The 27838-nt window shown below is 38.3% G+C and overlaps 1 protein-coding gene and 1 long non-coding RNA gene across 2 annotated transcripts in view; one reads left to right on the plus strand and one right to left on the minus strand.

The window, feature by feature from the left end:
- LOC148346386 (uncharacterized) overlaps positions 1–27838 on the minus strand; it is an 87236-nt gene that overhangs the window by 13767 nt on the left and 45631 nt on the right. The window lies entirely within an intron of this gene.
- Positions 1234–27777, plus strand: LOC148346387 (single-minded homolog 1-like). The gene is made up of 12 exons (XM_088324856.1): positions 1234–1298; positions 2465–2843; positions 7959–8041; positions 8123–8212; positions 8291–8399; positions 10190–10275; positions 12898–13097; positions 16157–16263; positions 16340–16487; positions 24524–24680; positions 24757–25144; positions 25481–27777. The coding sequence occupies exons 2-12, from the start codon at positions 2669–2671 to the stop codon at positions 26194–26196; spliced, it is 2259 nt and encodes a 752-aa protein (XP_088180982.1). The 5' UTR covers positions 1234–1298; positions 2465–2668; the 3' UTR covers positions 26197–27777.

Raw genomic sequence — 27838 nt, forward strand, 5'->3', positions numbered from 1 at the left:
GATATGCCTTCTCATCTCATCTCATCTCATTAGCTACACCGCTTATCCTCAGTAGGGTCGCGGGGGTGCTGGAGCCCATCCCAGCAATCATCGGGCAGTGGGCAGGGGACACCCTGAATTGGTTGCCAGCCAATCGCAGGGCACACAGGGACAGACAACTCACTCGCTCATTCAGACCTAGGGACAATTCGGACCGGCCAATTCACCTGAAATGCATGTTTTTGGAATCTGGGAGGAAACCGGAGTGCCCGGAGGAAACCCACGCCTTTGGTATAGATATAAATGGATAGAATATCTCTGATGACAAACTACATTTGAGGAACACATGATGGGGCTAAATATTTATTTAGGAAACAGAAATACAAGTTTAAAAAAATGTTGAAACTTTGATAACAGGACATTTTAGTTAATCCTAAAATGTAATGTACAAAATGGTGGGCCATTATTTAGGACTTGGTAGGGTTAAATATTTGACAAATTGAAGTGTTTTTTAGTTAATTTCTGCGGACATTTTTGGCAAAACATAGCATTCGAGGAACACGCGGTGGGACATCATTTCGTCAAATAATTTGTTGACAAAAATGTGACGACAGAGTGGACATTTTTGGCTCACGAGAGGACCACAGATGTATAGAACTTGAATTCAACCAAGAAAAATAGAATTTTAATATATGTATTTTGAATTTCTAATGACAAGGTTGACATTTTAGCAAAGATTAAAATGTATTAAAGACGTGATGGGCCTTCATTTAGTAACATGGTTCACTAAGCACAGAGTGGACATTATTACCGAGCTATAGCATTTGAAGGCCACACTGTGGAAAATAATTCAGCCCGAAAATTTAATTAACAAACAAAATATTGTTTACATAAATGCAATTGTTCATTCAAGAGACAGAGCGGACATTTTGGACGAATTTATGTTTGTTAATATTATGATATGTTTTTAAATTAATATTTTAAACCAGAAATTTCCATAATTATTGATTTGTTGACGACCTAATCACGGAAAAAAAATGTAATGCGCGTGCCCGGTGGACCTTGAAACCCCGCCCACGAGCAAACCCACCCAATAGCAAAGCAGGATTGGAGGGATTTAGGACCAATAAGAGGGGAAAAGAAGGCGTGTTTTAACGCTCCCGAGAGGCAGCTTTTGGGAATCGGTCCTTGGATTCTTGTCCGACAGCAAAGCCACTCGTTGCGCCTCCTCGGTGCCTTTACGGCCCACTTTTGGCTTTTTCGGATCCGACTCCGACACCAGAGGAAAAACCGAACCGAACCGAGACGTCAAAAAAGAGGTAAGACCCGTTTGCGGGGTCTCACGTCCAAATATTACGCCACACACGCTATTTTGTGTATTAATAACAGTCATAAATAATAATATTATCATGTTCGGAAATTGTGACTAAAACATATCGTAATTTAGCACTTATTTCTAATGACAAAACAATTTTTTAAGAAAAAAGATAAAAACTAAAATATTGGGTTCTTTTGCAACCCATACAAAAACAAATTGATATATAATATCAAATGACAAAGGCCAAAGTGTATATTTTAAAGTATTCTAAAATATCAAAAGCATAATACTTAAAAAAAAGCTAAAAAATGCAGCTTCTCCAATATATATATATATATATATATATATATATATATATATATATATATATATATATATATATACTTCATATTACTCCTTTGTTACACTAGATATCAAATCAACTGTTAGGATAGTATTTTAAAGTGCTATGAATAAATAAAAATGTACCAAATGTCATTTTTAATTCATACAATTAATTGGCCTTTCATCCCTTTATTACGCAGACCTAATTGCTGTGTCATATAATATTTTAAAAACTATAAATACGTAAATAAAAACAATAAGTTTTAAAAGGCCTAAAAAAATATTTGGCTTATTTATTCCTTTGTAAGGTGATGGAGTATTTAATTTTGAAAATAAAAAAAATGCATTTTAGACTCTTTCGATCCATAACAAATGAGATCAATATTATATATGCCACTATATATATATATATATATATATATATATATATATATATATATATATATATATATATATATATATATATATATATATATATATATTTATTTATTTTTAATTTAAAAAAATAGCTAAAGTGTGCTTCAAATAAATGAAAATTAGCTTAATAGTTACAAATCAAAAGAATATTTTTTATTTAATCGTTCATTGCCGTTTTTCATCCAAGCAGAATCATTTCAAATCAATACAATTGTTCATAAATATTAAATAATACAGTTATGATTGTTTTAAGTGTCGTGTAATTTTTATAATTCCGCCATATTTAATCAATTATTTCTAATTTTTATATTTAGAAAAAAGAACATTTTAAGATTATTATTAAATATAAATCCGTATTTTAGCAGTCCAAATGAACATAATTGAGTATTTTACTATATTTTAAATCCCGGTTTTTTTATTTGGCAGGTGAAATATGCAAGAAGAATTCGCAAATCGGTTTCGAAAGGAATACCTGAAAAAGACGCACGCCGGATTGCAGAAGATTGATCTCTCATTTTAAATTATTAATCCTAAAACTCGAAATAATCATGACGCGGATTCTGCTGTGAAAGGGGGGAGAAGAGAACATCGTCACCCAACCAGAACTCGAGAAGCAGAACCGTCGGAACCATGAAGGAAAAATCCAAAACGGCGGCGAGGACGAGACGCGAAAAGGAGAATAGCGAATTTTACGAACTGGCTAAAATGTTGCCTTTACCGTCTGCCATTACGTCACAATTGGACAAAGCTTCCATCATTAGGCTCACTACAAGCTACCTCAAGATGCGGATTGTCTTCCCGCAAGGTAAACCCAGTTCGAAACATTTACTTATAAACACATTGGGAGTTCAAAACTAATATCACCTTTGACACTACTATTTAAACAAATCAATTAATACGAAAATAAACTACCTATTTTATAAATGAACGGTTTTTACATCAAAAAGTATGAAACAATAAAGACAAAAGGTGAGCCTGTGTAAAAATATTTCAAAAACTTGTGATTTCAAAGCGAAAAAACAATAAAATTTGACCTTTATATTTAAAATAAAATGATTATTTTGTAAAGAGCGCACTAAAACACCATTTTATTAGTCAACCGTTTTTATATCAGTACATATGAGCGGTAGAACGGATAAAGTCCAAAGGATTTAATTTTTTTCTTTATTTTTAAACACATTGTTAGATCAGAATTCAAGTCATGTTTATTTTTATAGCCCTTAATCACAAGGAGTCTCAAAGGGCTGCACGGACCACGGATTATTGCAAACTACAGTCTATTATGACACCATCCCCTGATCTAAGACCTATATGAATGGGGGCAAGGAAAAAAACTCTAAGCATCAACATGAGGTAAATGAATAAACATTGAGAAGGGACTGCACATGAGATAATCCCCCACAAGAATTCTCAAAGAGCTTCATGGACCACAGACTACTGCAAATTACAGACCATTCTGACACCATCCCCTGATCTAAAACCTACATGACGGCAAGGAAAAACTCAAAATCTCAACAGGAAGAAAACGAATAAACCTTCAGAAGGGGGCGCACATGAATTAACATTTAAGAATGGAAAATACCATCAGATTTATCACCACCGTTTAAAACAAATAAATTAACGAACTCTAAATCTCCAAAATAACCCTTTTTATCATTTAACTGCTTCTATATTGGAACCTGTTGAGAATATAACGAATACAGACGAAAGTTGGGCCAATTAAAAACATTTATTTCATTTTTTAGAAACTCCACGAGTCAATAGTAAACCTATAAAAATGAAAAATACCATCACATTCGTCAATACAATTTAAAACATATCAAACTCTGGACAAAAATCACGATAATAACCCCTTTTAACCGCTGATCAATTTTATATAAGAAACCTTTACGATAGAACAAATAAAGACGAAAGCTGGGCCGATTAAAAACCTTTATTTTTTAAATACTTTGTGAGTCATTATTTAACCTATAAGAATGTAAAATTCCACTTTCGTTAAAACTATTTAAAACAAACCAAATAAAGAACACAAATCAGGAGGATAAACCACATTATTTCAATCCTTTATCCTGAAACTACTAATGATAAAACAATAAAAACAAAAAGTGAGCTGATATAAAAGCATTAGAACGGTTATGAAATAATAAATATGATTTAAGAATTATAATACCATCACATTTGTCAATACCATCTAAAAGAAATCAATTCACGAATATAGATACCAACTCTTTTCAATGTTTAATATATTTCATATCGGATCTTATTTTCTATACAACAAATGAAAAAAATCAAATTTAAGTAAGGAATCGGGTAGGGTAAATAAATAAACCTTAAGGGATTCAAGATCGTTTTATTGTTGTTAACATAAAATGTCAATTATTGTTTTAGGGAGGTTTAAAAGGGACACAAAAACATGAAATATGTATATACAAAAAGGAGTAGACTATGTACATGTAATCCGTGTTAAGGATTTAATGTGGAAAATACCAACACATTCGTTGCTAGCATTTAAAACAAAATGAATTTATTTACAAAAAGCACAATAATTCTGCCTTTTTATCGGCAATACATTTTTGTATCGAATTTATTAACGATTGATCAGATTTAAGAAACAGAAAGCAAGTTAACGACTGATCCTTCAGGGTGAAAATACCAACAATTTCCTGAATTATATTTAAAACAATCCAGTGAAGTCACAAAATCACTAGAATATGCCTTTTTTATCGAAACACTTTTATATATTTTTTTTAGATTTGCAGATCATTTCATTTCATTTGCATACAATGAATAACGACGATTGGATTTGAAGAACAGATTTAGAATTATTAATTAACCTCTTGCAAAAATGGGGAAAAAATACCAACACAATCGTAACTAATATTTAAACACAAATAAATAAAATGAAGGAAAGCTGTTGTTAAATCGAAACATATGAGCAATTCTAACATAAAAATCATCACGTTTGAGAAACGGATCGGTCAGACTGTGATCTGATAGTAACTAACCTTAAAGGTTTAAAATACTATCACATTTGTCACAATAATTAAAAATAAATAAACGAATTCATATAAATCACGATAATAACCCATTTTAATCGTTCAACCGCCTTTATATCGAAACATTTTAACGATGAAGACGATCCGATTTGAGATATGTCAATAATTAGCTTTTAAGGATTGAAAAATACCAAATTTTTCGTCAATACTATTCAAAACCGAACGATTAATTCATAAAAAAACGTTCACTGTAGTCCACTTTTTTATTGTTTTAACCGTTTCGAATGAAATTAATTAACGATAAAGACGATCAGATTGGAATAACAGATCGCACAGAGCTAATCATTAACCTTGAGGTGCAAAAATACCATTAGCTTGTTTACTACTATTCAAAATAAATTTTAGATATACTTAAAACCACAATTACACGCTTTCTTTTTCATTTTTTTCGGTTTCTATCACAACCAGTTAACGATACAAGGAATAAGAAACAAAAAAGCTTGTGAGTTAATAATTCACCAAAAAGGAATAAAAAATACCAACACATTTGTATTATCATTTAAAAAATATATATTAATTCTAAAAAAATCACATGAATACCCATTTATTTCGATTAAATATATTAATACCGCAACCAATAACATTTATACCGAATAAAAAAGATCCGATTTGAGAACTGGAAAGCTAGCGAGTCCGTAATTTAACTTTGAGTATGAAAAACAACAACACATTCATAACTACAATTTAAAGTGAATACATTTTCTCTTAAAATCGTGATGATACCCTTTTTATCGTTTGAACGTTCTTATATTAACGCTAAAGACAACAAATTTGTGGAAGAATTGGGCCGATATTGAATGTCCATCATTCGAATAAAATATAAATATTTATAACACAATTTAGACACCGAAATGGAACTCAAATAGACACTCACACGAAATGGGTACATAAAAAAAATACAATATGTAAAAAAAAACTTTTCAAGAAAAATAGTAAAGGATAAAATAAAAGGAAAGAAATATATTGTTTTTATTTGTAACTCTTTTATTTTAGATTGCGCAAGAGGTGGGAAATTGAATATTTCAAGCTCACATTTCTTCAACTAAATATCTAAGATGAAATGATGAATTTTCATTCATTTTCCGAACACAATTTACTTAGGGGCCTACGGAGCTAAGAAATAGGGCTCCAACCGGGGAAAAATACCACCACATCCATAACTCGAATTTAAATCAAAGAGAAATATCAACAAAATCCCGATATTCCCCCTTTTTATCATTTAACCATTTTCAAATCACAATATACGAACACTGTAAAGAACATGAAAGGCTAGAAATGGAAGTACCGGATCAGACTGACTGTGACATGGATCGTTTCTTCGTATAGAAAAAAAAAGAACTTCCATCCTCTTTTGTGTGTTTTTTCCTTTTTTTAACATCTCGCGATATAAGAAGCATGTCTCTGCGGGCACGCGTGACTGCGAACACGACGCAGCTATTAGGGGCTGGGGAAGCGCGTGGGGCCCAGTGGGGGCCCTGCAGGGCTTGTAATCACCTTAAGCCGCTCACGGCATTTTTTGATTCCAGGAAACAGATGGGGGCGCTTTTTGCACCCCCCCCCTCCATTAAAAAGAGCCGCTCTTATTTTTTATGGGTTTATAAAAAGATGTTTTGTGTGATAAATAACACAAATTAAATAAAAGAAAATGAATAATGAGGTTAGTATTTTCTTGTATTTTCCCTGCTCAATGATACTCTATATTTAAAATAAATTCGAATTCATTTGAACGTATCTATAAAAACATTTTTTATTTTTTTAATGGAAAGATGGAAAATCATTCAAAGCAAATTTGTACTTCTATTATCTTATTCGACATAGTATGTTGTTATAAATAATAAATAATAATGGGAAACAAATGGTAAACACTCCATAGGTCATATAATAATTACAAATATTAAATATAATAATTGGAGTTTATTAAAAAATAGATTTGAAATATAATAATATATTAAATATTAAAAAGCCTCATGTTACGTTATTTTTATTAAATGGTGGTAAATAAAATGATGGGAAAATTTGAAATCTTAATCACATAATTCTCTTTTATGTTTTTTTTAGTTTTTTAAATAATTCTCTATTTTTGTCAAATAAATACATGTATAAGTATTACATAATAGCGTATTTCGATGACGTTATCTGACAAATATTGCAGAATATAATTATTTATTGGAACCGTTACCCATTTTTAACACACATTAGGTAAAATGTGGATTATTTTTTTAATACAATTCCTTTAGGAACAATATTACAAAATATTAATAAAATATGTTGAACGTAATAATTTAACAATATAGTAACATTATTTAATTAGTAGTAATAACAGGACATATATATATATATATATATATATATATATATATATATATATATATATATATATATATATATATATATATATATATATATATATTAGATGCTATTATTTTTATGTAGTTTTAGAGAAATAAATATGTAAATATATTGTAAAATAATACCAAAAAATATGAGTAATATTATAACTTTACATAAATAAAAAATAATAATTTAGCGTTTTGGATAATAAAATTAGCATAAAGTTATGCGTATTTTAAGTCACTTTTTGTTACCGTGCTGTCAAATCTTTACCCAAAAGTTTTGGAGGTTTTACTTCCGGTTTATTATACCTCATTTCAAACGTGTTTTGAATATAAATACTTCTAAATAACGTTTGTGAATGTGATCTTACATGTGAAATATACGATATGCTCATTCATAATAGGAATCACATTCAAAGTATTTTTTAATGTTATCGTTAAATAATGACTATTTCTTTCGAGTTTCCTCTATTATATCGAACACCGGGTTTTCAAAAGATGTTTTATGAATATTATGATTGTTTTTTGTAGGTTTGGGGGAGGCATGGGGCCACACAAGCCGAACCAGACCGTTGGACAATCTCGGACGTGAACTGGGCTCTCATCTATTGCAGGTCTTATTTTTGTAACTCCCGCTTTTATTTTTGTAACAACACCATTGTCTCACAAACCGATTAATATGAGTTTATTTTCAGACATTGGATGGTTTTATATTCGTTGTGGCACCGGATGGGAAAATTATGTACATTTCCGAAACCGCCTCTGTGCATTTAGGACTTTCCCAGGTCTGTTTTTTTCACATTATTCTTATCGCGATGATTAATTAATCGGAATACGTCAATAATCGGAGTTTTTCTCCACAGGTAGAGTTGACCGGAAACAGTATTTACGAATATGTGCACCCCGCAGACCACGACGAGATGACGGCCGTGCTGACGCCGCACCAGCCCTACCACTCGCATTTTGTTCAAGGTGTGGTGGTGGGGGGTGTCTCTTGACGCGTTAAAATGCGTTAAAAAACAGAGAACAAATATGAACCCTAATCACTGCTTCCGATGTATTCCGACTCATTACCCAGGTCGAGTTGCTCTATCGTGAGCGTCAAGCGCTGTAATCATTGGTACAGGTGTTAAATTGACGCAGGATTGACGCTTGCGTTAAAACATGTGTTAGAAAAGAAGAAACCTAAATATAAACACTAATCATCAGTGTCCTATTTATATTCCGACTCATTATTCGTGTCTGTTTGCTCTGTCATGAGCGTGACGGGCGACCAATCATTGGAACAGGCGGCGGTGTTAAATTGACGCGTGATTGACTTGTGCGTTAAATACGCTTTAAAAAAAAAGGGGGGTGGGGGGATACCTGGAAGCCTTTCTTTCGTATTCTTGGTCTTAAGTTACACATTTTTGCGTTGCTACTTATGGAAATTGGCAAAAACTTGTAGGTCTTAAACTGACCAAGATTGAAGCGTGGGGTGCGTTAATGACGCTGATAGAGAGAAAGAAAAGAAAAAGAAAGAAAGAGAAACTAGTGTAAGAGAGAGAAAGGAGAGATACAATAGTGAGAGAGAGCAAAAACATGTGTGCGAGAGAAAATAGTGTGAGAGAGAGAAAGAAATAAAGAAAGAAGCAAAGAAAGAAATAAAGAAGGAGAAAAAGTCAGAGAGAAAGAGAATGGAAGTGAGAGATAGTGAGAGAGAAATTGAGAGAGAAAGAGAGAAAGAAAATCACGTGTGAGGGAGCGAAAAAAATTGTGTGAGGGAGAGAAAGAGAGAGCAAATAGTGTGAGGGAGAAAGTAAGAGAAAGAAAGAAAGTGAGAGAGAAAGTATAAGGAAGTGAGACAGAAAGTGAGAGAGAAGGAAAATAGTGTGAGAAAAAGCGAGCAAGAAAGTGAGAGAGAGAAAATAGTGTGACAGAGCGAAGCAAAATAGCATGAGAGAGAGTAAGAAACAAAGAAGGAAAGAAAAAAACAAAGGAGAAATAAAGTAAGAGAGAAAGAGAAAGGAAGTGAGAGATAGTGAGAGAGAAAAAATAGTGTGAGAGAAAGTGAGAGAGAAAGAGAGAAAGAAAATCGGGTATGAGGGAGCAAAAAAAATTGTGTGAGAGAGAGAAAGAGAGAGAAAATAGTGTGAGAGAGAAAGCAGGAGAAAGAAAGAAAGTGAGAGAGAAAGTTAAAGGAATTTGAGGGAAAAAGTGAGAAAGAAAAGTGAGAGAAAGCGAGCGAGAAAGTGAGAGAGAGAAAATAGTGTGAGAGGGCGAAGTAAAATAGTGTGAGAGAGAGAAAAAAAAAGAAATAAAATAAGAAAAAAAAGAAAGAAAAAAAAGGAAGAGAAAAAAACTGGAAGAATTTTGTTGATTTCCTTGACATTCCGTTGCTCATTGCTTCGCTGCTATCAATGGAAATAAATGCTAGACGAGTCAGTGTTAAAGAAAACGCATCGAAGTCTCTGCTTCAATTTCTCGATCCTCCGTTGTTTTTTTTTACTGCGTCGCTTTTAAATGAAATGAGCAACAGACGCGTAGATGTTAAATCGATGCGTAATTGACGCCTGCGTTAATGACGTTAACGACGCTCTAAAGAAAAAAATCCAAAGGAAAAGACGATAACTGCAAAGTGTTTCGTTGATTCTTTAGATTCAGTGTCGCTTGTTGATGTTTATCCATTGAAATGACAATTTGGCAACACAAATACATATTCATATTCTAACTTTAATTACAATTAATTAATTTTAATCGAGTAAATGCATCTTTTTTTCCAGAATATGAAGTGGAGCGCTCTTTCTTCCTGAGAATGAAATGCGTGCTGGCCAAAAGAAACGCGGGGCTCACTAGTGGAGGATACAAGGTTGGGAATATTTCATAAATATATCGATTGTTCGCTAGGCCGATATTGTGACAACTATCGGTATCCGCCTTAAATAAATTACACCTTTTTTTCAGTTTATAGGATGAGAATATTTAATAAAAAATAATTAATTATTCATTAGGTCAATATTATGACAACTATCGATAATGGCATCGGCCTTTTTAGAAAAAGAGTATTTTTACTTTTTAAACATACTGATGACAGGAAGATTTGAGTTATTTTTTTGCTGCATTTCTAAGAAGGAGCTGGTTGAGTAGCGAGCGGTGCCATGTATCAATATCAGTCTGATACCAGACCTCAATTCGATATATCAGTACACACTTGTCACTGTTTCTTTTTTTGACTGTAAATTGATTTTTTTAGGGCTAAGAGTTTAAGAAGTATCAACGCCAAGTATCAATAGCCAGTTGATATCTGTCTTCAATTAAAGATATGAGTCCTCATTTGTCATAGTATATTAAAATTTTCTTTCCGAGTTTTAGTCAATAGTATTGCAATGGAATATGGTATCAAGTATCAATATTATCCAGATACCAGTTTCTTGTACATGATTCAATTGTTTGTTTGTACATGATTCAAATTGAATCGTTTCTCCGGCGCCGTCACGAATGGCAGCCACTCCAGCAGCTCCCGTGTTATTTTCGATTGTTCTCAGCTTAGGGATGCTGCTGGAAAAGTGAATTTCCCTTCGGGGATGAATAAAGTATCTATCTATCTATCTATCTATCTATCATCACTTGCCAGTGCTTTTAAAATTGTAAACTGTAGTTTTAGTTTAGGTTTGTTTATTTTTATTTATTTATGTTTTCTCATAATTTCACACTAGAAAATAGTGTGTGTGAAAGAGAAGGAATATAGTGATAAAGAGAGAGAGAAAGAAAAAGAGAGAGAAAATAGTGTGTAAGAGAGAAAGAAAATAGTGTGAGAGAAAGAAAAATAAAGAAAGCAAGAAAGCAGGACAGCAAGAAAGAAAGAGAAAGAAAGAAAGAAAAAAAGAAAGAAAGAAAGAACATACTGATGACAGTAAGATTTGAGTTATTTTTTTGCCGCAATTCTAAGAAGGAGCTGGTTGAGTAGCAGTGCCATGTATCAATATCAGGCTGATACCAGACCTCAATTCGAGGTATCAGTACACACTTGTCACTGTTTCTCTTTTTGACTGTAAATTGATTTTTTAGGGCTAAGAGTTTAAGAAGTATTAATGCCAAGTATCAATATCCAGTGATATCAGTCTTCAATTTAAGATATGAGTCCTCATTCGTCATAGTATACAGAATTTTTTTCTTTCTTAATTTTAGTCAATAGTATTGCAATGGAATATGGTATCAAGTATCAATATTATCCGGATACCAGTCTTCATCACTTGCCAGTGCTTTTTAAATTGTAAATTGTAGTTTTAGTTTAGGTTTGTTTATTTTTTATTTATTTATGTTTTCTCATAATTTCACACTAGAAAATAGTGTGTGGAAGAGAAGGAATATAGTGAAAGAGAGAGAGAGAAAGAAAGAGAGAGAGGAAATAGTGTGTCAGAGAGAAAGAAAATAGTGTGAGAGAAAGAAAAATAAAGAAAGCAAGAAAGCAGGACAGCAAGAAAGAAAGAGAAAGAAAGAAAGAAAAAAAGAAAGAAAGAAAGAACATACTGATGACAGTAAGATTTGAGTTATTTTTTTGCTGCAATTCTAAGAAGGAGCTGGTTGAGTAGCGGTGCCATGTATCAATATCAGGCTGATACCAGACCTCAATTCGAGGTATCAGTACACTCTTGTCACTGTTTCTCTTTTTGACTGTAAATTGATTTTTTTAGGGCTAAGAGTTTAAGAAGTATAAATGCCAAGTATCAATATCCAGTTGATATCAGTCTTCAATTTAAGATATAAGTCCTCATTCGTCATAGTATACTGAATTTTTTCTTTCTTAATTTTAGTCAATAGTATTGCAATGGAATATGGTATCAAGTATCAATATCATGCAGATACCAATCTTCCTCACTAGCCAGTGCTTTTTGAATTGTAAATTGTAGTTTTAGTTTAGGTTTGTTAGTTTTTTTTGTTTTTGTTTTTCATAATTCCATTCCAGGGAAATATCAGTCATGGTATCGATTACAACCATAGGTTGCTCAAAGTGGTTCGATAAAAATAATAATATTGAACATAGCAAAATTTAAAACCAAAATAATCCTGGGAAATTTTTGCTATTTTTGAAAGGTGGCCAGTTGAGTACTGATACCGAGTATTTGTTTTAGGTCGATACCAGTCCTCAAATTAAGATCTAAACTCAATTGTTTGTGTTTTTTTCAAATTGTAAATCCTTTTTTGGAAGTTTTAAATATGATATGCAGTATTGGTATTAATTTTAACAGTGGCTGCTTGTGCCAGACTGAAAATAAAGGTATAAAACATAAATTTAAAAGAAAAATTACGCCCAGAAATTTCGGTAGTGGAGAACTGATACCAGGTATTGGTATCAAGCCGTTACCAGCTCTCCTTTAGAAATATCCATTCAGTTTTTTTCAGGGTAGATTTTTTTGCAGTTTTAAGGAATATTTCAGTATAGTTTTTTTCCAAGCATTTTTCGATTTACAGTATCGGTATCGTTTATCAGGTCATCCACTGCAGCGGCTACCTGAAGATCCGCCAGTACAGCCTGGACGTGGCCCCGTTCGAGGGCTGCTACCAGAACGTCGGCCTGGTAGCGGTAGGGCATTCGCTGCCCCCTAGCGCCGTCACCGAAATCAAACTGCACAGCAACATGTTCATGTTCAGGGCCAGTCTCGACATGAAACTCATCTTTCTCGACTCCAGGTGAGACCCTGGGGGGCCAGGGACGGACAGGGGACGTCAGATGGCAATTGACAAACAGGTTAAGTGCCGAAAACGGAGATGAATGTCGAATTTTGACACTGACAATTATAGACGGCCAAGTTCAATTACCCAAACAGTTTTAGGGCAAAAAACGTCAACTAACAAATTCCCAAACAAGTTAAGTGCCAAAGGCGGGTATAAACATCCAACTTCAACCCTCCAAAGGTGCCACTGATAGTTATAGACGTCAAACCTCAATTTCCCAGTTTTAGGGCAGTTGACGGCAATAAACGATAAATAACAAATTCCCAAACAAGTTAAGTGCCAAAGACGGCTAGAAACGTTCAACCTCAAACCTCCAAAGGTGCCATAGACAGTTATAGACATCCAAATTCAATTTTCCAAACAGTTTTAGGGCAATTGACAGCAATAAACGTTATATAACAAATTCCCAAATGAGTTGAGTGCCAAAGACGGCTAAAAACGTCCAATCTCAATTCTCCAAAAGTACCGCTGACAATTATAGACGGCTAACCTCAATACCCAAACAGTTTTAGGCCAATCGACGGCAATAAACTTCAACTAACAAGTTCTCAAACAAGTTAAGTGCCAAAGGCGGCTAGAAACTTCCAGCCTCAACCCTCCAAAGGTGCCACTGACAATTATAGACGGCCAACCTCAATTACCCAAACGGTTTTAAGGCAATCAATGGCAATAAACGTCAACTAACAAGTTCCCAAACAAGTTAAGTGCCAAAGACGGCTATAAACGTCCAACCTCAATCCTCCAAAGGTGCCACTGATAGTTATAGACGTCAAATATCAATTATCCAAACCGTTTTAGGGAAAAAGTGGCAATAAACTTCAAATAACAAATTCCCAAATAAGTTAAGTGCCTAAGACTGCTATAAACGTCCAACCTCAACCCTCCAAAGGTGCCACTGATAGTTATAGACATCAAACCTCAAATATCCAAACAGTTTTAGGGAAAAAATGGCAATAAAGGTAAAATAACAAATTTCCAAACAAGTTTGGTGCCAACAATTGTTCTAAAAGTGAAATGTCAATAACGAAAACAGGTTAAGTGCCAATCATGGTAAAAAAATCAAATCTCTATCTTCCAAAGGAGCCATTGACGGCTATTAACGTCAAATTCAGATCTTTCCAAAAGGTTTTGTGGTAATTGTCAAATCTCAACCCTCTCACAAGTTTCATCAGACGTTCAACATCAATTACCTAAACAGGTATAGTGCCAAAGACGGCAAAAAACGTCAACTCTCAATTTTCCAAACAGCTTTGGTGCCAGTTATGGCATTGAATATCAAATTCCAATCTTCTCAAATCTTTTTGGGCGATAAACGTCGAACTACACTTTTCCAAATGTGCCATTGACGGCTATAAGCGTCAAATCTTATTCATCCATCTTCAATCCACTTGCCCTACCCAGGGGCACATGGAAGTCAAATCTAAATTCTCCAAACAGGTTATGTGCCAACAAAGACGATCAATGTCAAATTTGAATTTTCCAAACGGAGTTAGTGCCAATGTCGGCAATAAACGTCAAATCTCGACTTTTAAAAATTGTCAATGACGGCAATGAATGTCAAAGTTGAATACAGACGCTCCTCTATTTTCGAACATTCGTGTGCACCTTTTTCAGAGTACAGGACATTACTGTAGTGCTTCTTTCTACCGGCGTGTGGCGCTGTGAGAGGTCACCCAGAATCCACATTAAACAAGATATCCGGCTTCCTCTTCCTAGTTCATGTGTAAACATTCTATACTGTAAGACGCTAAGAACTTTTATTGTTTAATATCTCGTGCATCCATTCAATATGGTTGGTGTAAGGCGTAAAAAAGAGGCGAGCCGTTTCTTTTGAAATTAAAGTGGAATGAGAAAGCTTGATGCGGTTGAGAAAATGTTTGGGTCGCTATTTTTCGGCCACTTTTAACCATGGAAGAGAAAGTTGCCTAACTCTTGAAGCGCATCTTCCAAAAGTAGGTTGAACTCAACTTAGCTTTTTCTTTATAGAGCATATTATTTTATGAAATGTTTTTTTTTAAGTACAAAACAAGACAGGTTACTTACACAAACCTTAAACATACAAAATATAGCACTGAAGCAACATCTGAACAAATTCAACTCACGAACGATCGTCTCGTTCGTAAGTAGGGCTTCCAAAAAAAGTTAGTACCAATGACTGGGGTTTGGTAGGGTTACTTTAACTGGATTACTTTCAATTACTTTTGGATTACTCCAATACCAAATATAAAATGAAATGAAATGATCTGCATTTATACAGCACTTTTCAAGTCAATGACTTCCCAAAGCGCTTTACAATGTGCTCCACATTTCCCAATAGCGGCCTTGCAGCCATGTAAGGCGCTAACCTGCTTATTGGGAGTATTAGGGGTTCAGTGTCTTACCCAAGGACACTTCGACATGTAAGACGGACGAGCCGGGATTCGAACTGGGATCCCTTGATCCCAAGACGAGCGCTCTACCTCCTGAGCTACTGCCGCCTGCTAATAAAAGACAAAAGAAACTAAATATGAATAAAATGATGACTCACAAAACGTGGCAAGCTTTCTCTTCTGGCTTTGATCTCTTTGATCTCCGGCAAAACTAACATCAAATGCGACAGAAACAAAATGAAAATAAATCCAAACAGCTTGCCAACATCATTTTTGCCGTTCCATGTATTCCGTTACTCCCCAAGCCTGCACAAAATTTAGTCATTTTATTCATATTTAGTTTCTTTTGTCTTTTATCAGCATATTTGGTATTGGAGTAATCCAAAAGTAATTGAAAGTAATCCAGTTAAAGTAACCCTACCCAACCCTGCCAATGACAGCAATAAACGTCTAATCCCGCCAATCTGAAAGTGCCGACGACGGCGAGAAACGTCACTTTGCCGTTTTCCAACCAGTTTTGCCGTCGATCACAGCGAAAAATCTCAATTTTCCCCAAAGTGCCGATGAGGCTTTTAAAAGCCACATTTCCTTCTCCTATTCAAGTAAGCTAGCATTCAAAGGGAATTCAATCTTTCCCCCCGGCAGGGTGGCCGAGCTGACCGGCTACGAGCCGCAGGACCTGATCGAGAAGACGCTCTACCATCACGTGCACAGTTGCGACATTTTCCACCTCCGCTGCGCGCACCACCTACGTGAGTATACGGGCAAAAGCCCCGTCGCTAACGCCCTTAGCGCCGCATTGCTAATCCATTCCATTTGCTACGCTAGTCCTGGTGAAGGGGCAAGTGACTACCAAGTACTACCGATTCCTGGCCAAGCACGGCGGTTGGGTTTGGGTGCAAAGCTACGCCACCATCGTACACAACAGCCGCTCGTCCAGGCCTCACTGCATCGTCAGCGTCAATTACGTCCTCACGTGAGTCTGACCCGCTTTCCATCGATACCAAGGACCAGGGTTGCTTTTAGGTTGAGAGCTTTGGTGGCGCTCAACATCCAGATCAGGAGGAGGGACAAACTACGCCCTGCCGGACAAAAGTAGTCAAAATAGAATGAAGTCTTTTATATCTAGATCAGGGATGTCAAACTCATTTTAACTCGGGGGCCACACGATAGAACAAACATTCTGTCGGGGGCCGGACTAGTAGATAAAAGAGAAAGAAAAAGAGAGATAAAGAAATAAGAGAAAGAGGGAGGGAAAAGGAGAGAGGGCAGGACAAAGAAAGAGAAAGAGAGAGAGGGAGAGAGCGTGAGACACAAAAGAGATAAAAAGAGAAGTCGTGAGAGAGGGGGAAAGAAAGGGAGAGGAAGAAAGAAATCCAAAGAGAAATAGAAAGACAGAAGGAGAAAAAAGAGAACAGAAAGTGCAAAGGGTAGGAAGAGAGAAAGATAAAAGAGAAAAGAAAAAAGGAAATTAGCGCAAAATAAGTTAAAAAGACACAGAGAAAGAGACAAAGAGCCACAAAGGAAGAGAAAAAGAGAAACACGAGGGGGTGAAAGAGACAGAGAGTGGGAGAAAAGGGGTGGAAAAGAGAGACAGAGAGAGAGAGAGAGAGAGAGAGAGAGAGAGAGAGAGAGAGAGAGACAGACAGAGAGAGAGAGAGAGAAATAAATTCAAGTACTTTGTGAGAGGCACCTGGCTTTGGTAACATCAAGTTGACATATTTCCACCTGCAGCTTGTTTTTCTCTTGCACTTCTTCGGTCGTTGTCTCGCGGGCCGGATTCAATCCCTTAGCGGGCCTGATCTGGCCAGCGGGCCGCCTGTTTGACACCGGTGATCTAGATACATAATAGTAACTATAGTACTAATAATAAAACAGTTTTTTTTGGGAGCCTACTTTCTTCCCAATGTCCCTTTGTGTGTCTGTAACGAAAATACTAATAGATACAGCACATATCACTCCTTTGTTGCCGTATACAGTTATATACATCAAAGATACATTTTAGCTTGGTTGCCATTCATGGTAACCTAGCTAAAATAGTACTTAGACACACACACACACACACATATATATATATACATCTCATCTCATCAGCTACACCGCTTATCCTCAGTAGGGTCGCGGGGGTGCTGGAGCCCATTCCAGCAACCATCGGGCAGTGGGCAGGGGACACCCTGAACTGGTTGCCAGCCAATCGCAGGGCACACGGGGACAGACAACTCACTCGTTCAATCACACCTAGGGACAATTTGGACCTGCCAATTCACCTGCATGTTTTTGGAATGTGTGAGGAAACCGGAGTGCCCGGAGGAAACCCACGCAAGCACGGGGAGAACATACAAACTCCGCACAGGAAGTCTGGAGCTGGATTTGAACCCACGCAGGAGGTTCCCAAGACATGAACTGTGCCGCGCATGTAAAGCAGCCCTGCTAAAGTGGATCTTTGACGTCTATAGCCGTCCGGGTAGCCTAGCTAAAATGGACCTTTGACTTATATGGCAACAAGCTGTGTTATTTTAAAGTTAATTTGGCTTATGTGGCTTTTTTTCATACTCCTGGATTTTAATGACTATACGGATCTATGGCAACCAAGCTAAAATGGACCTTTGACGTAAATGGGTGCATATGGCAAAAAAATGACGTAACTCACTGAGTGCCAAAGTCACATTTTCAAGTTTTTTTTAAATGTATTCGTAAAAATCGCAAATACTGATATTAATAACAATAGTAACTGTCAAAAATCTGCTCTTTGGATACTGCCAAGGAATTATTTCATATAATCGGTAAATAGAAAGGGATCACTATATCGAGAGTTGTTATGAGAGCACCAATCACAAGCGGGCCCCTCGGAGACGGCAAGACAAACACGGGGTTTGAACCCTATCTGAAAACCAAACCGCCCGCGCAATCGATCGGCAGTGTAAGGAAAGCAAAAACGATCGGAGGGAAAACCGCCGATCAATAGCTATCTCCCGACTAGCGCGAGGTGGATTCGCCTTGTTAGCATTGGCTCGCCCGTTTAAATCCGAGAAAAAATGGAGGATTTGAGAAACAAAAACGATTCCAGTAGACCCCCGGGACACGAGTCATTCGAAATGAATCGGTTGTGAGCTGGAGATCTTGAATGAAACTGCTGAATGCTAATTAGCTCAGATAAAAACAAAATAAAATACAATGAGTACTGTTTGTGTGTAATACATTTTTATAATTAAAAAAAGCATAAATGAAAATGTAAAGAAAAATGTAATTTCATTTACCTTTAGTGTGACGCAACTTTAGCAGGTACAGTGGAGTAGCGGGTGGATGCAGAAAGCGAGGAAACAGCGGACCTACATTAAAATTCATTAAAAAACATGTGAAAATGTTCATGCCCTTTAGACTTTAATCGCCTCCTTATTTTTACGAATTGTCCTTATTGGTAACAATACGTGCGCTATTCTTAATAACCGTAAGCTTTGTTTCCATGGTTATCATGTTTATGCTTTCCTTTTAATCAAATTACATTTTTTGTAAGAGAACTTTTCAGGAAATAAATTGACATTTAAAGTGCTGTATAGTTACATTCTGTCACGGTTGCCATGGCGCCCAATTGGCGCCTCCCGTGTGGCACCAGCTGCGGCTCATTGGCTCCCTGTCACTATTTGAACCCGGTTCTGCCAATCCCCTGTGGTCAGTCCGTCAACGAACCTCTGCCCCGTAAGACGTAGGTTTCGACTCGGTCCTGTATTGTTCCCGTTTGTTTTACCTCGTTTAATTTCGGTATCCAGTTTTGTTTTCTGTCTATTTTTACCCTGTTTATTATTTTCTCCAGTTTTCGTTCCCGTCCAGTTTGACCTGTTTATTATCTATATCCTGTTTCATTATCTATCCTGTCTGTCCTGTCCTGTCCGTTATCAACGCGGGTAATTGGAATCCATCTTTTCGGTCTTTGGCTTCCTGTCTTTCCATGCCAGACCGCTGCCTAACGTGCATGACTCCCCATTTCCCGTAAAATAAAAGGCTTGTGTGAGAACCTTACGCGTTTGGGTCCTGATCCTGTTCTGGTTCATGACACATTCAGTGTACAATAAAACAATGAAACCCTAAAATCCCCTCATGTATCCCCACCCAACGACCCAAAACACAAAATACACATGCACACACAATGGGGTAAATATAATAAAAACAGAATACATAGTTATGGAAATAAAATACGATTATGGCTAGGCACAGACTAACCAAGTGAGGAAAGTGACCTGAGGGAGGCTTATCCCAATGATAGGGATGTAAGCAGTTGGCCTAAGGATTTCTTCGGCCATTGAAGCACAGCCCTACCAGCGAGGGCCTTCTCCCACATGAAGAAACACTGAAATAATACAAATCCAAATTGAGGACCAAATTGGCTGAATGCTGCTTCGCAACAGGTCCTCACCCGGGGAACAGTCAACAAACCAGAGGATCTGAGAGACCATCAGGTCTGATGTAATAACAGCAAATCACACAGATAGGCTGGCCCAAGGCCGCTAAGACTTTAAAAAACAAGTAAAAGCAGCCACTGTGAGCACACATAATGCTGAATTGTGCACGTCGTCAATGTTCTTTCTGGGAAGACCAGAGAGCAGGGCATTACAATAATCTACCAAGAGGTGGCAGTAGCTCGAGAGGTAGCGCACTCGTCTTGGTACTGAGAGTCGGGTTAAATATCGAAGTGCAACCCCTATGCCCCCGATAGGCAGGCATGGGCCTTGCATGGCTGACGCCGCTATCGGTGTGTGAGTGTGTGTGTGAATGGGTGAGTGCGATGTGCACTGTAAAGCGCTTTGGGAGGTCTTCAGTATCTTGAAAAGCGCTATATAAAAGCATGTATCATCACCTCTATGTTTGGCTAAAAGTAAAATAGGCGGACTCTGTGTATATTCTTCAGATGATAAAACCAAAATGTATATATATTTTAGATACGTAAGATAAAATTGAATTTAGGAAAACATAAAAAAAAAACATTTTTAAACAAAAGGTCTAAAGTATTTTGGGAAAAGTTTCTCTCTAACTTTCAGTGCAATTCCTTTGCTATAAGTGCAATACTCGGGTTTTAAGTGCAATATCCCTGTCAAAGTGCAATATTCCGGTGTGTATAGTTTTTATTTTAGATACTTGAATACATCATATTTCAGGTAAATACTTTATATTTTTCTATTTATTGTTTTTTTACATTGTAGATTTGGAAGGCATGGCGGCGCAGTGGTTAGCGTGTTTGCGGCACACTTCTGAGGTCATGAGATGGAACCTCCTGTGTGGAGCTTGCATGTTCTCCCTGTGCTTGCGTGGGTTTCCTCCAGACACACCGGTTTCCTCCCACATTCCAAAAACATGGATATCAGGTTGATTGGCCTAACCAAATTGTCCCTAGGTGCGAATGAGTGAGTGAGTTGTCTGTCTCTGTGTGCCCTGCGACTGGCTGGCAACCAGTTCAGAGTGTCCCCTGCCCACTACCTGAAGACAGCTAAGAAGGGCTCCAGCACCCCCGCGACCCTACTGAGGATAAGCGGTGCAGATAATGGATGGATGGATATTGTATATTTTGAAGACTGGAGCGCAACCGTAATTTTCTTGTAACAAAAAGGTGATTATGATTTGGATTTAGGACCGATGACTAAGAACTCTGTTTTGTCCTGGTTGAGCTGTAGGAATGTCTCTGCCACCCGCGACTTATTATCGAAAATCTATCTATAGGGCATGGCAATGTACAACTAGGGGTCGTCTGTCTAACTATGGAAATTTACTCAGGGTCTCCAGATAACATTATCAAGAGGAAGGCACAAACAGATTGAGAAGTAGGGGGCCTAACATTGAACCTTGGGGAGCCCCATATTTAACTTCATGGGTTCTGGAGGAACAAACATCAATACTTGCTGAGAAATGTTGTTTTTTGCGTTAGGAATCAAACCAGTTCCAAACAGGACAATAACGTGGAGCCGAAAACCTCTGATCCCACACAGTAAAGTGAAAACATCGTAAGGCGGGGTCGCCGTATCCCGGGGGTGTACTCGCTCCGAAGAGCTGTTCGTAAAACATTCCCGGACTCGCGTTCCGGGCACGAGGTGGTCCGACATTGACCCCGAGGTGGAATTCGGCTAACACAGCTGAGTTTGCACAATGGGCCCCCGCGTTATTAGCTTAGCCACGAGTCAGCAGGGCATAGATAGGATGCAACCCCGCTCGCTCTCCCCCCTCCTCGAAAGCAACTATACCTCACCAGAGCAAACAACACTCACTCCTCGGCGGCTAGTCAAACACAGCCTTTCTCCTGAGGTGTTGTACATAAAGAATGGGTCATATTTAGAGTTCTATTAGAATGGCGGGCTCCGTGGGGTCAGGGAGGGGCCACAGGGAGGGGCCACAGAGGTTTCAAATGCCAGCCAGCTGCTATTACATACTGTTGATGTGATAAGTTATAACGGGTTCGTGTTTGCCCAGCGCTTGACATGGGAGACTTGGCGCCCCCCCTTTTACTAAAGTTCACCGGGACACAGGGTTGAATTGTCATGTTTCAATTACTAGAGTCGGAAAGGTGTGTCGGATTGTTATTTTTGGTCGTATAAGGAGAGGGGTCTCCGACGTGGTGCCCGCTGGCACCAGGGTGACCCCTAAAGACAGTTGAGGTGCCTGCGGACATCTTCTGAAAATAGCTTCCCAGGTCATTGTGATTTTCTGGTGAAATGATTGTTCTTGTTGACTAAGTCTATTTAACTCTACTTTTGATAATTAGCATCATAACAACTTACCAACAACTTTAAAATTCAAATCAATCAAGTCCAGTTCATGGGCTTCATGGACAAAAAATATATATTTTCAAGCAATCAATTCGGAGAGTAGAAAGAGAATGTATTTATGTACCAAACGCATTTATTTTTTCATCTTTATTTATTGTTTTACAGGAAGTAAAACAAAGAAAATTCCAATTTTTGGGGTTTTATAAAGGAAATAAGCAAAAAATGTACAGGTTATTTTTTTAGCGACCTTTTTAGCTTTCTAGCTAGCTTTTTCCAGCTAAGATTTTACCTTTTTTGTTAATTATCAAGCTAAATGTTGGCCTCATTTCTAGCTAGCTATATAGCTTTTGTTTTGAATGGATTGTGCAAGTGTTCTGTCACCGATAAATGGTTTCACATTATCTTAAACATTTGTTTAAGAAAGTAGTCTTTATTCTCATAGATTGCAACATAGCGTGCTTTGTTTAGAACAAGATTAGATGTGGAACGTGTAATAAAAGGGGAAAACATATTTAAAAACAGTATTAGGAGAAACAGGTAATATCTACAAGGCTTGTAAACTGGCAATGTCGCCCGGACTTGGCAGAGAGAAGCCCATGATTTTCTGGTCTCTGTTGATAACAAAGTTTCTATTGAAATCCACCTAGCATACCTCATTGTGATGCTGAACTCCATGAAACCCTTCTTTTTCGTTATACTTAAAAATAACAAAAAGACAATTTATACATGAATGCTAGTAGGAATATCCATCAGATTAGGCAGAGGGCAGCTCATGATTTTCTGGGGCGTCTTGATTACTCTTTAAACTTTATGTCTGCTGCCGTCCGTCTACTTTGAGACATTTTGTTGCTTTTTTATATGGATGACTAGAAGAAAATAACTCAGCCATCTCCTCGTGCTACTAACAATAAATTGTATAATTTAGACTCTCCTTTTTTGCAGATCTATTATTTTGCCAAACGGTTTTAACAAAAAATTCAAACTGATTGACAGATTTTACCTATTTTTAATCCAAAATCGAAGTTGCATTTAATTCATATTGTACTTGTGATTTTTGTCTTATGTACGTCTCGCTTCTCGGAAATGAACGCTAGATAAACATTGTCTACTGACCTCTTACTATTGCCCCAATTCAAGTCAAAAAAACAATGTGTTAATGTTCTCCAGACCGGGCAGAGAGCCGCTGATGATTTTCTATGCGCTGTTGATGACCCCCTGTAAGGTTCTATTTGCTGCTGCCGTGCACATACCACATCGCATTATACCACTTCGCAATTCCTTTTGCCAGGAGTTCTTGATAATTTTCTGGGATCTACTGCGGTACAGCGAGTTGGCAACGTTCTCCAGATTGGGCATAGAGCAGCGGGCAATTTTCTTGGCTGTGTTGATGACTCACTGAGAGGTTGTCCTAACTGCTGCCAGTTTGGCTATGTAGAAAGACACCAGCTTCTTCAGTTCTAGGTTTTTTTTACTGGGCCTTCCCTGACAAAGTAAGATTCAACCCTCACTGGAGACAAATCTGATTTACTGCTTGCAATGAAGGCCAAAGTCTGGCACCGGTCCGGCAGCCCTTACTCATGAAGCATTCCCGACAGAAATCCCCAAAGAACCTTGGCTTCTCCGAGTCCACGAAACACATGTATACTGGATGGGTAAACCCTTAAAGACCCTGCAGAGTACGTATAACCGGTCTATTGTTCCACAGCCAAGACCATACTGCTCCTCCTGAATCAGAGATTTGACTGACTGACAGACCCTACCACAGAGACTGGAGATTTATTGGCTGTCTTAGATTTAAGATCAAGTACCAATGTGGTTAATACCACCAACCTCTATTCCATGACAGTTATTTTGAACAGCTTCAAAGGGAGTTGAAGAATAACCTACATGAAGAGTGATCACTCTCGCTTTAATATTAAATAAAACATTTTTGTTTTTTCCTGGAAATTATCTGTTGAACTGTAATAATACAACCTAATATTTTAGATGTTAAACAAGATTCTTATCCCGGTCTGAAAAAACTGAACGAATGCGCTGTGAGATTGGTTAGCAAGATTTTGACAGCTGACCGCCACCGCTTCATCCATCAAGCTTTTAAGAGGACTTAAGAAAACACGACCACAGTTGAGCACAGTAAACCTAAGGGTAAATTTGGTTATCCCGTCACTCGGCAGGGTCAAATCCTTGGAAGGGCATGAGGAATGATATTACCTTGAGATTTTCTTCTTTGCACCTAATAGTATTCTGTGTTTGTGTGTCAAAGGGACACGGAATACAAGGGTATGCAGCTGTCCCTGGACCAAATGAGCCCCACCAAGCCAGCGTTTCCTTATGCCGACAGCCTCCAGGAGGACCGGAAAAGCACCAAGACCCGTCTGACTCAATCGAAAGCAAAAGCCAGAGTCTCACCCTATCCACAGGTACTACATCTTGTTTCTAGAACTGAACAGGCAAAGCAGGTAAGACTATATAGTCACGGGAATCTTTCGCCTGCAGCAGTTTTCGGCATTCAATCCGGAGCGTTCAGAGTCGGACCAGGACAGCCAGTGGGAAGGTAGCCCACTGACGGAGGAAACCTCGCCTCAGTTGCTGGACCCGAGCGATGCAGCTGAGGCGTCGTGTGCCTACAGACTTTATCCGGACGCTGGTTCCCTGTGCTACGGTTTGGGCCTCCTCGAAGAGGACCTGGCCCAAACACAAACACGTCCACACGCTACCCCCTGCGACCGGATCCGATGTCAAAGCGGAAGATATTTCCTGGGACCGCCCCAGTCCGGGAGGGAGGTGTGGTGGGATGCCGCCCGCTCAGTGCTGGCCCTTCCGAAAGCATCTGCGGACAGCGGAGAAGGCTACGAGATCACGTCCTACCACGCCGCCTTCCACGGTGAGGAGTTCGAGTTAAGCCCAAAACCATCTGTCTCTGCAAATAGCTCTGGCTCTTCCACCCCTGGTAGCTGTTTTCTGATGTTATTATGGAACGCGCTAAGTTGTTTATGCCGTCTCTTGCCAGTGTGTCAATTGCTACCATCTGTTCAAAAATTGCCTCAAATTGAAAGCCAAGTTATTTCACAATACATGGCCCCAAACCGCTGTTAGTTGCCAAGGCCTTGTATGATTCCATATGCACGTTCACACCACAAACAGTTCATTCTGGTGATACAAAAGACACTTAAAAGCTGTCAGGAAGTAGAGATTAATCATTTTTCTCTGATTTAAACAGGACGAGGTCATTGGGATGAAGACAGCGTCATGAGTTCGCCTGACGGCGGAGGATCCGCCAGCGATTCCGGGGAGCGCTACCACGGGGACCAATTCCAGTCCAGTCCTCGAGAGCCCAGTAAAATGGAGACCCTCATTCGTGCCACACAGCAGATGATCAAAGAAGAAGAGAGCCGGATCCAGCAGCACAAACCGCCGTTGGGTGTCTCCAAAACCCACAGTCCATGTTACAACTCGTCTCTAGCCCACCACTCCCAGCTCAGCATGCCCAGCGTGGTGTGCCGGGGTCCAGGGGCCCCAAGCATTGAGCTCCCCTCCGAGCGCCTTCACCACCGGGTTAAAGCACCAGGTCCCCTGGACAATGACGAAAACACAACCAGTCCCGGCTCCTTGTCTCGCCTCAGCAGCCCGAGCTCGGACGTCATCCCCAGATCCGGTCTTACCAAAGACTACATGCAGGCGGACCTGTCCCCACACCACCCTCAACCTCAAGGGAGCCCTCTGCTCTACCCATCCCAGGACAGGCAGCCTCTAGACAGGCAAACTGCCTTCGCATTGACTGGGTACTCCTTAGAGCACCTGTACGACCCAGAGAACCTCCGGAGTTACTCTGGATTGGCCTGCGCAGGGGTCCAGTACGACATGGCGTCCCACATGAGAATGCAGGCCGAGCAGGGACACAAACCTACGTCGGTGATTATAACCAATGGGAGCTGACAATATCTAACGCCAATGGGTCTCCTTTTGTAAACCGGGGGACTGTCTGACCGTTCCTTCACATAGTCTACGGATTTAGTTCCGAAAAGCCGGCCAACTTCAGCCCGCAGAGGCGTCAAAAGTCTAGTTATACATCAAACCGATGTTTACTGCTCGAAAGTCTCACGGGCAATTGGTTTTGTTGGTTAATCTGTCTTGGATTTCCATCGGCTGTAATAGAATGTGTCACTCGAGTGCCCCCTTAACCTCCGGTGCGCAGAGACTCGGAAATAATGGTTGACTTGGCGTGGGAACGGCAAGCTTTTCCGTGATGTAAGATTATAGTGGGTACGTTTACATGCGGGCAATATTCTGATTGGAAAGGAAATATTTCCAGTATTCCTATTATGTAAACGCTCACAATAATACAGATGAGGTCTTAGTCCGACTGCGAGTGTTCTGATTGCAATGGTTGAAGAAAAAAAATTGGTCAACTACCAATTTGAGATGTCACTGAATAGTGGACGTTACAGTCGTATTTATCCATGTATAGTGTTAAACCATGCTTCTGGCTAGCCACGTTTCAGCATAAATTGTAAACAGACTTCACGGAGTCCTACTTACGTGAAGTGAACTACTTCCAGACAATTCTAATCTAGCCTTGTTGCACCCATAGCAACCACAAAAACCCGTTCAACTACTTTAGTCTTAGTGGGATGAGTTAAAAATTCAAATATACATATATATATATACATATATATATATATATAAGCATAATAATTAGCTAGAGTTTCCAAACACAAATCCTAGTACATGAAGTACAGGTTTGACTTAATTAAAGAAAAACAAATGAATTTAATTGGAATTACAATGTCTTTCAACAAGATGCACTATTTTTTTTCTCAGGTATGTTTGGGTTTGTTAAATGTCCTATTTTTTGTTAGCATACGGAAGCAAAAAGAGTAAGAGTTGTGAGAATATTGAGCTATTACTGTATAGTGGATGTCACAGTTATATACATCCATATATAGTGTTAATCCGTGAGTTTTGCTAGCCATTTACAAGCACTTCTGGTAAACAGACTGATTTGTTCGAACACAGAGCTGTTCGAGTACGCGTTTATCACTGTATAGTGAAAGTCACAGTTGTAACCATCCATGTATATAGTAAGTCTATGCTATTGGCTGGCTACGTACGATCTTGCAAACAGTCCAATTTGTTCGAATAGAGTATTTCGAGTGCCAAAGTATCACTGCATAGTGGCTATCACATTTCTATCCGTCCATATATAGTGTAAGTCCATGCTTTAGGCTAGCTACCTACGAGAACATTTTTTGAACAGACTAGACGCAGCAATGGAGCTCAGTTTTGGAGCATACAAGCCCAATGGCTTGTAGATTTTAGTGAGTGCGACGGATGAAATTATCCTTTATTTAAACTTCTGTCTCTAGGTACAATTCATTCATATCGCTCTAGAAATCCGATATTCCCTTTCCGATTGGATCATTGCCTGCATGTTAAAGTAGCCAATGGCTATTTGTATTTATTTGTCGCTAGGCAGGTTTCATTTATTCGCACCAAAACGGTTCGTTTTGGCGCAAACCCTTTTCTAGCCCAGAATTGTCTCCATATATATATATATATATATATATATATATATATA

The sequence above is a fragment of the Urocampus carinirostris genome, chromosome 20 (genome assembly GCF_059441175.1).
Source record: "Urocampus carinirostris isolate Australia breed hairy pipefish chromosome 20, RoL_Ucar_1.0, whole genome shotgun sequence".
Lineage (NCBI taxonomy): Eukaryota > Metazoa > Chordata > Actinopteri > Syngnathiformes > Syngnathidae > Urocampus > Urocampus carinirostris.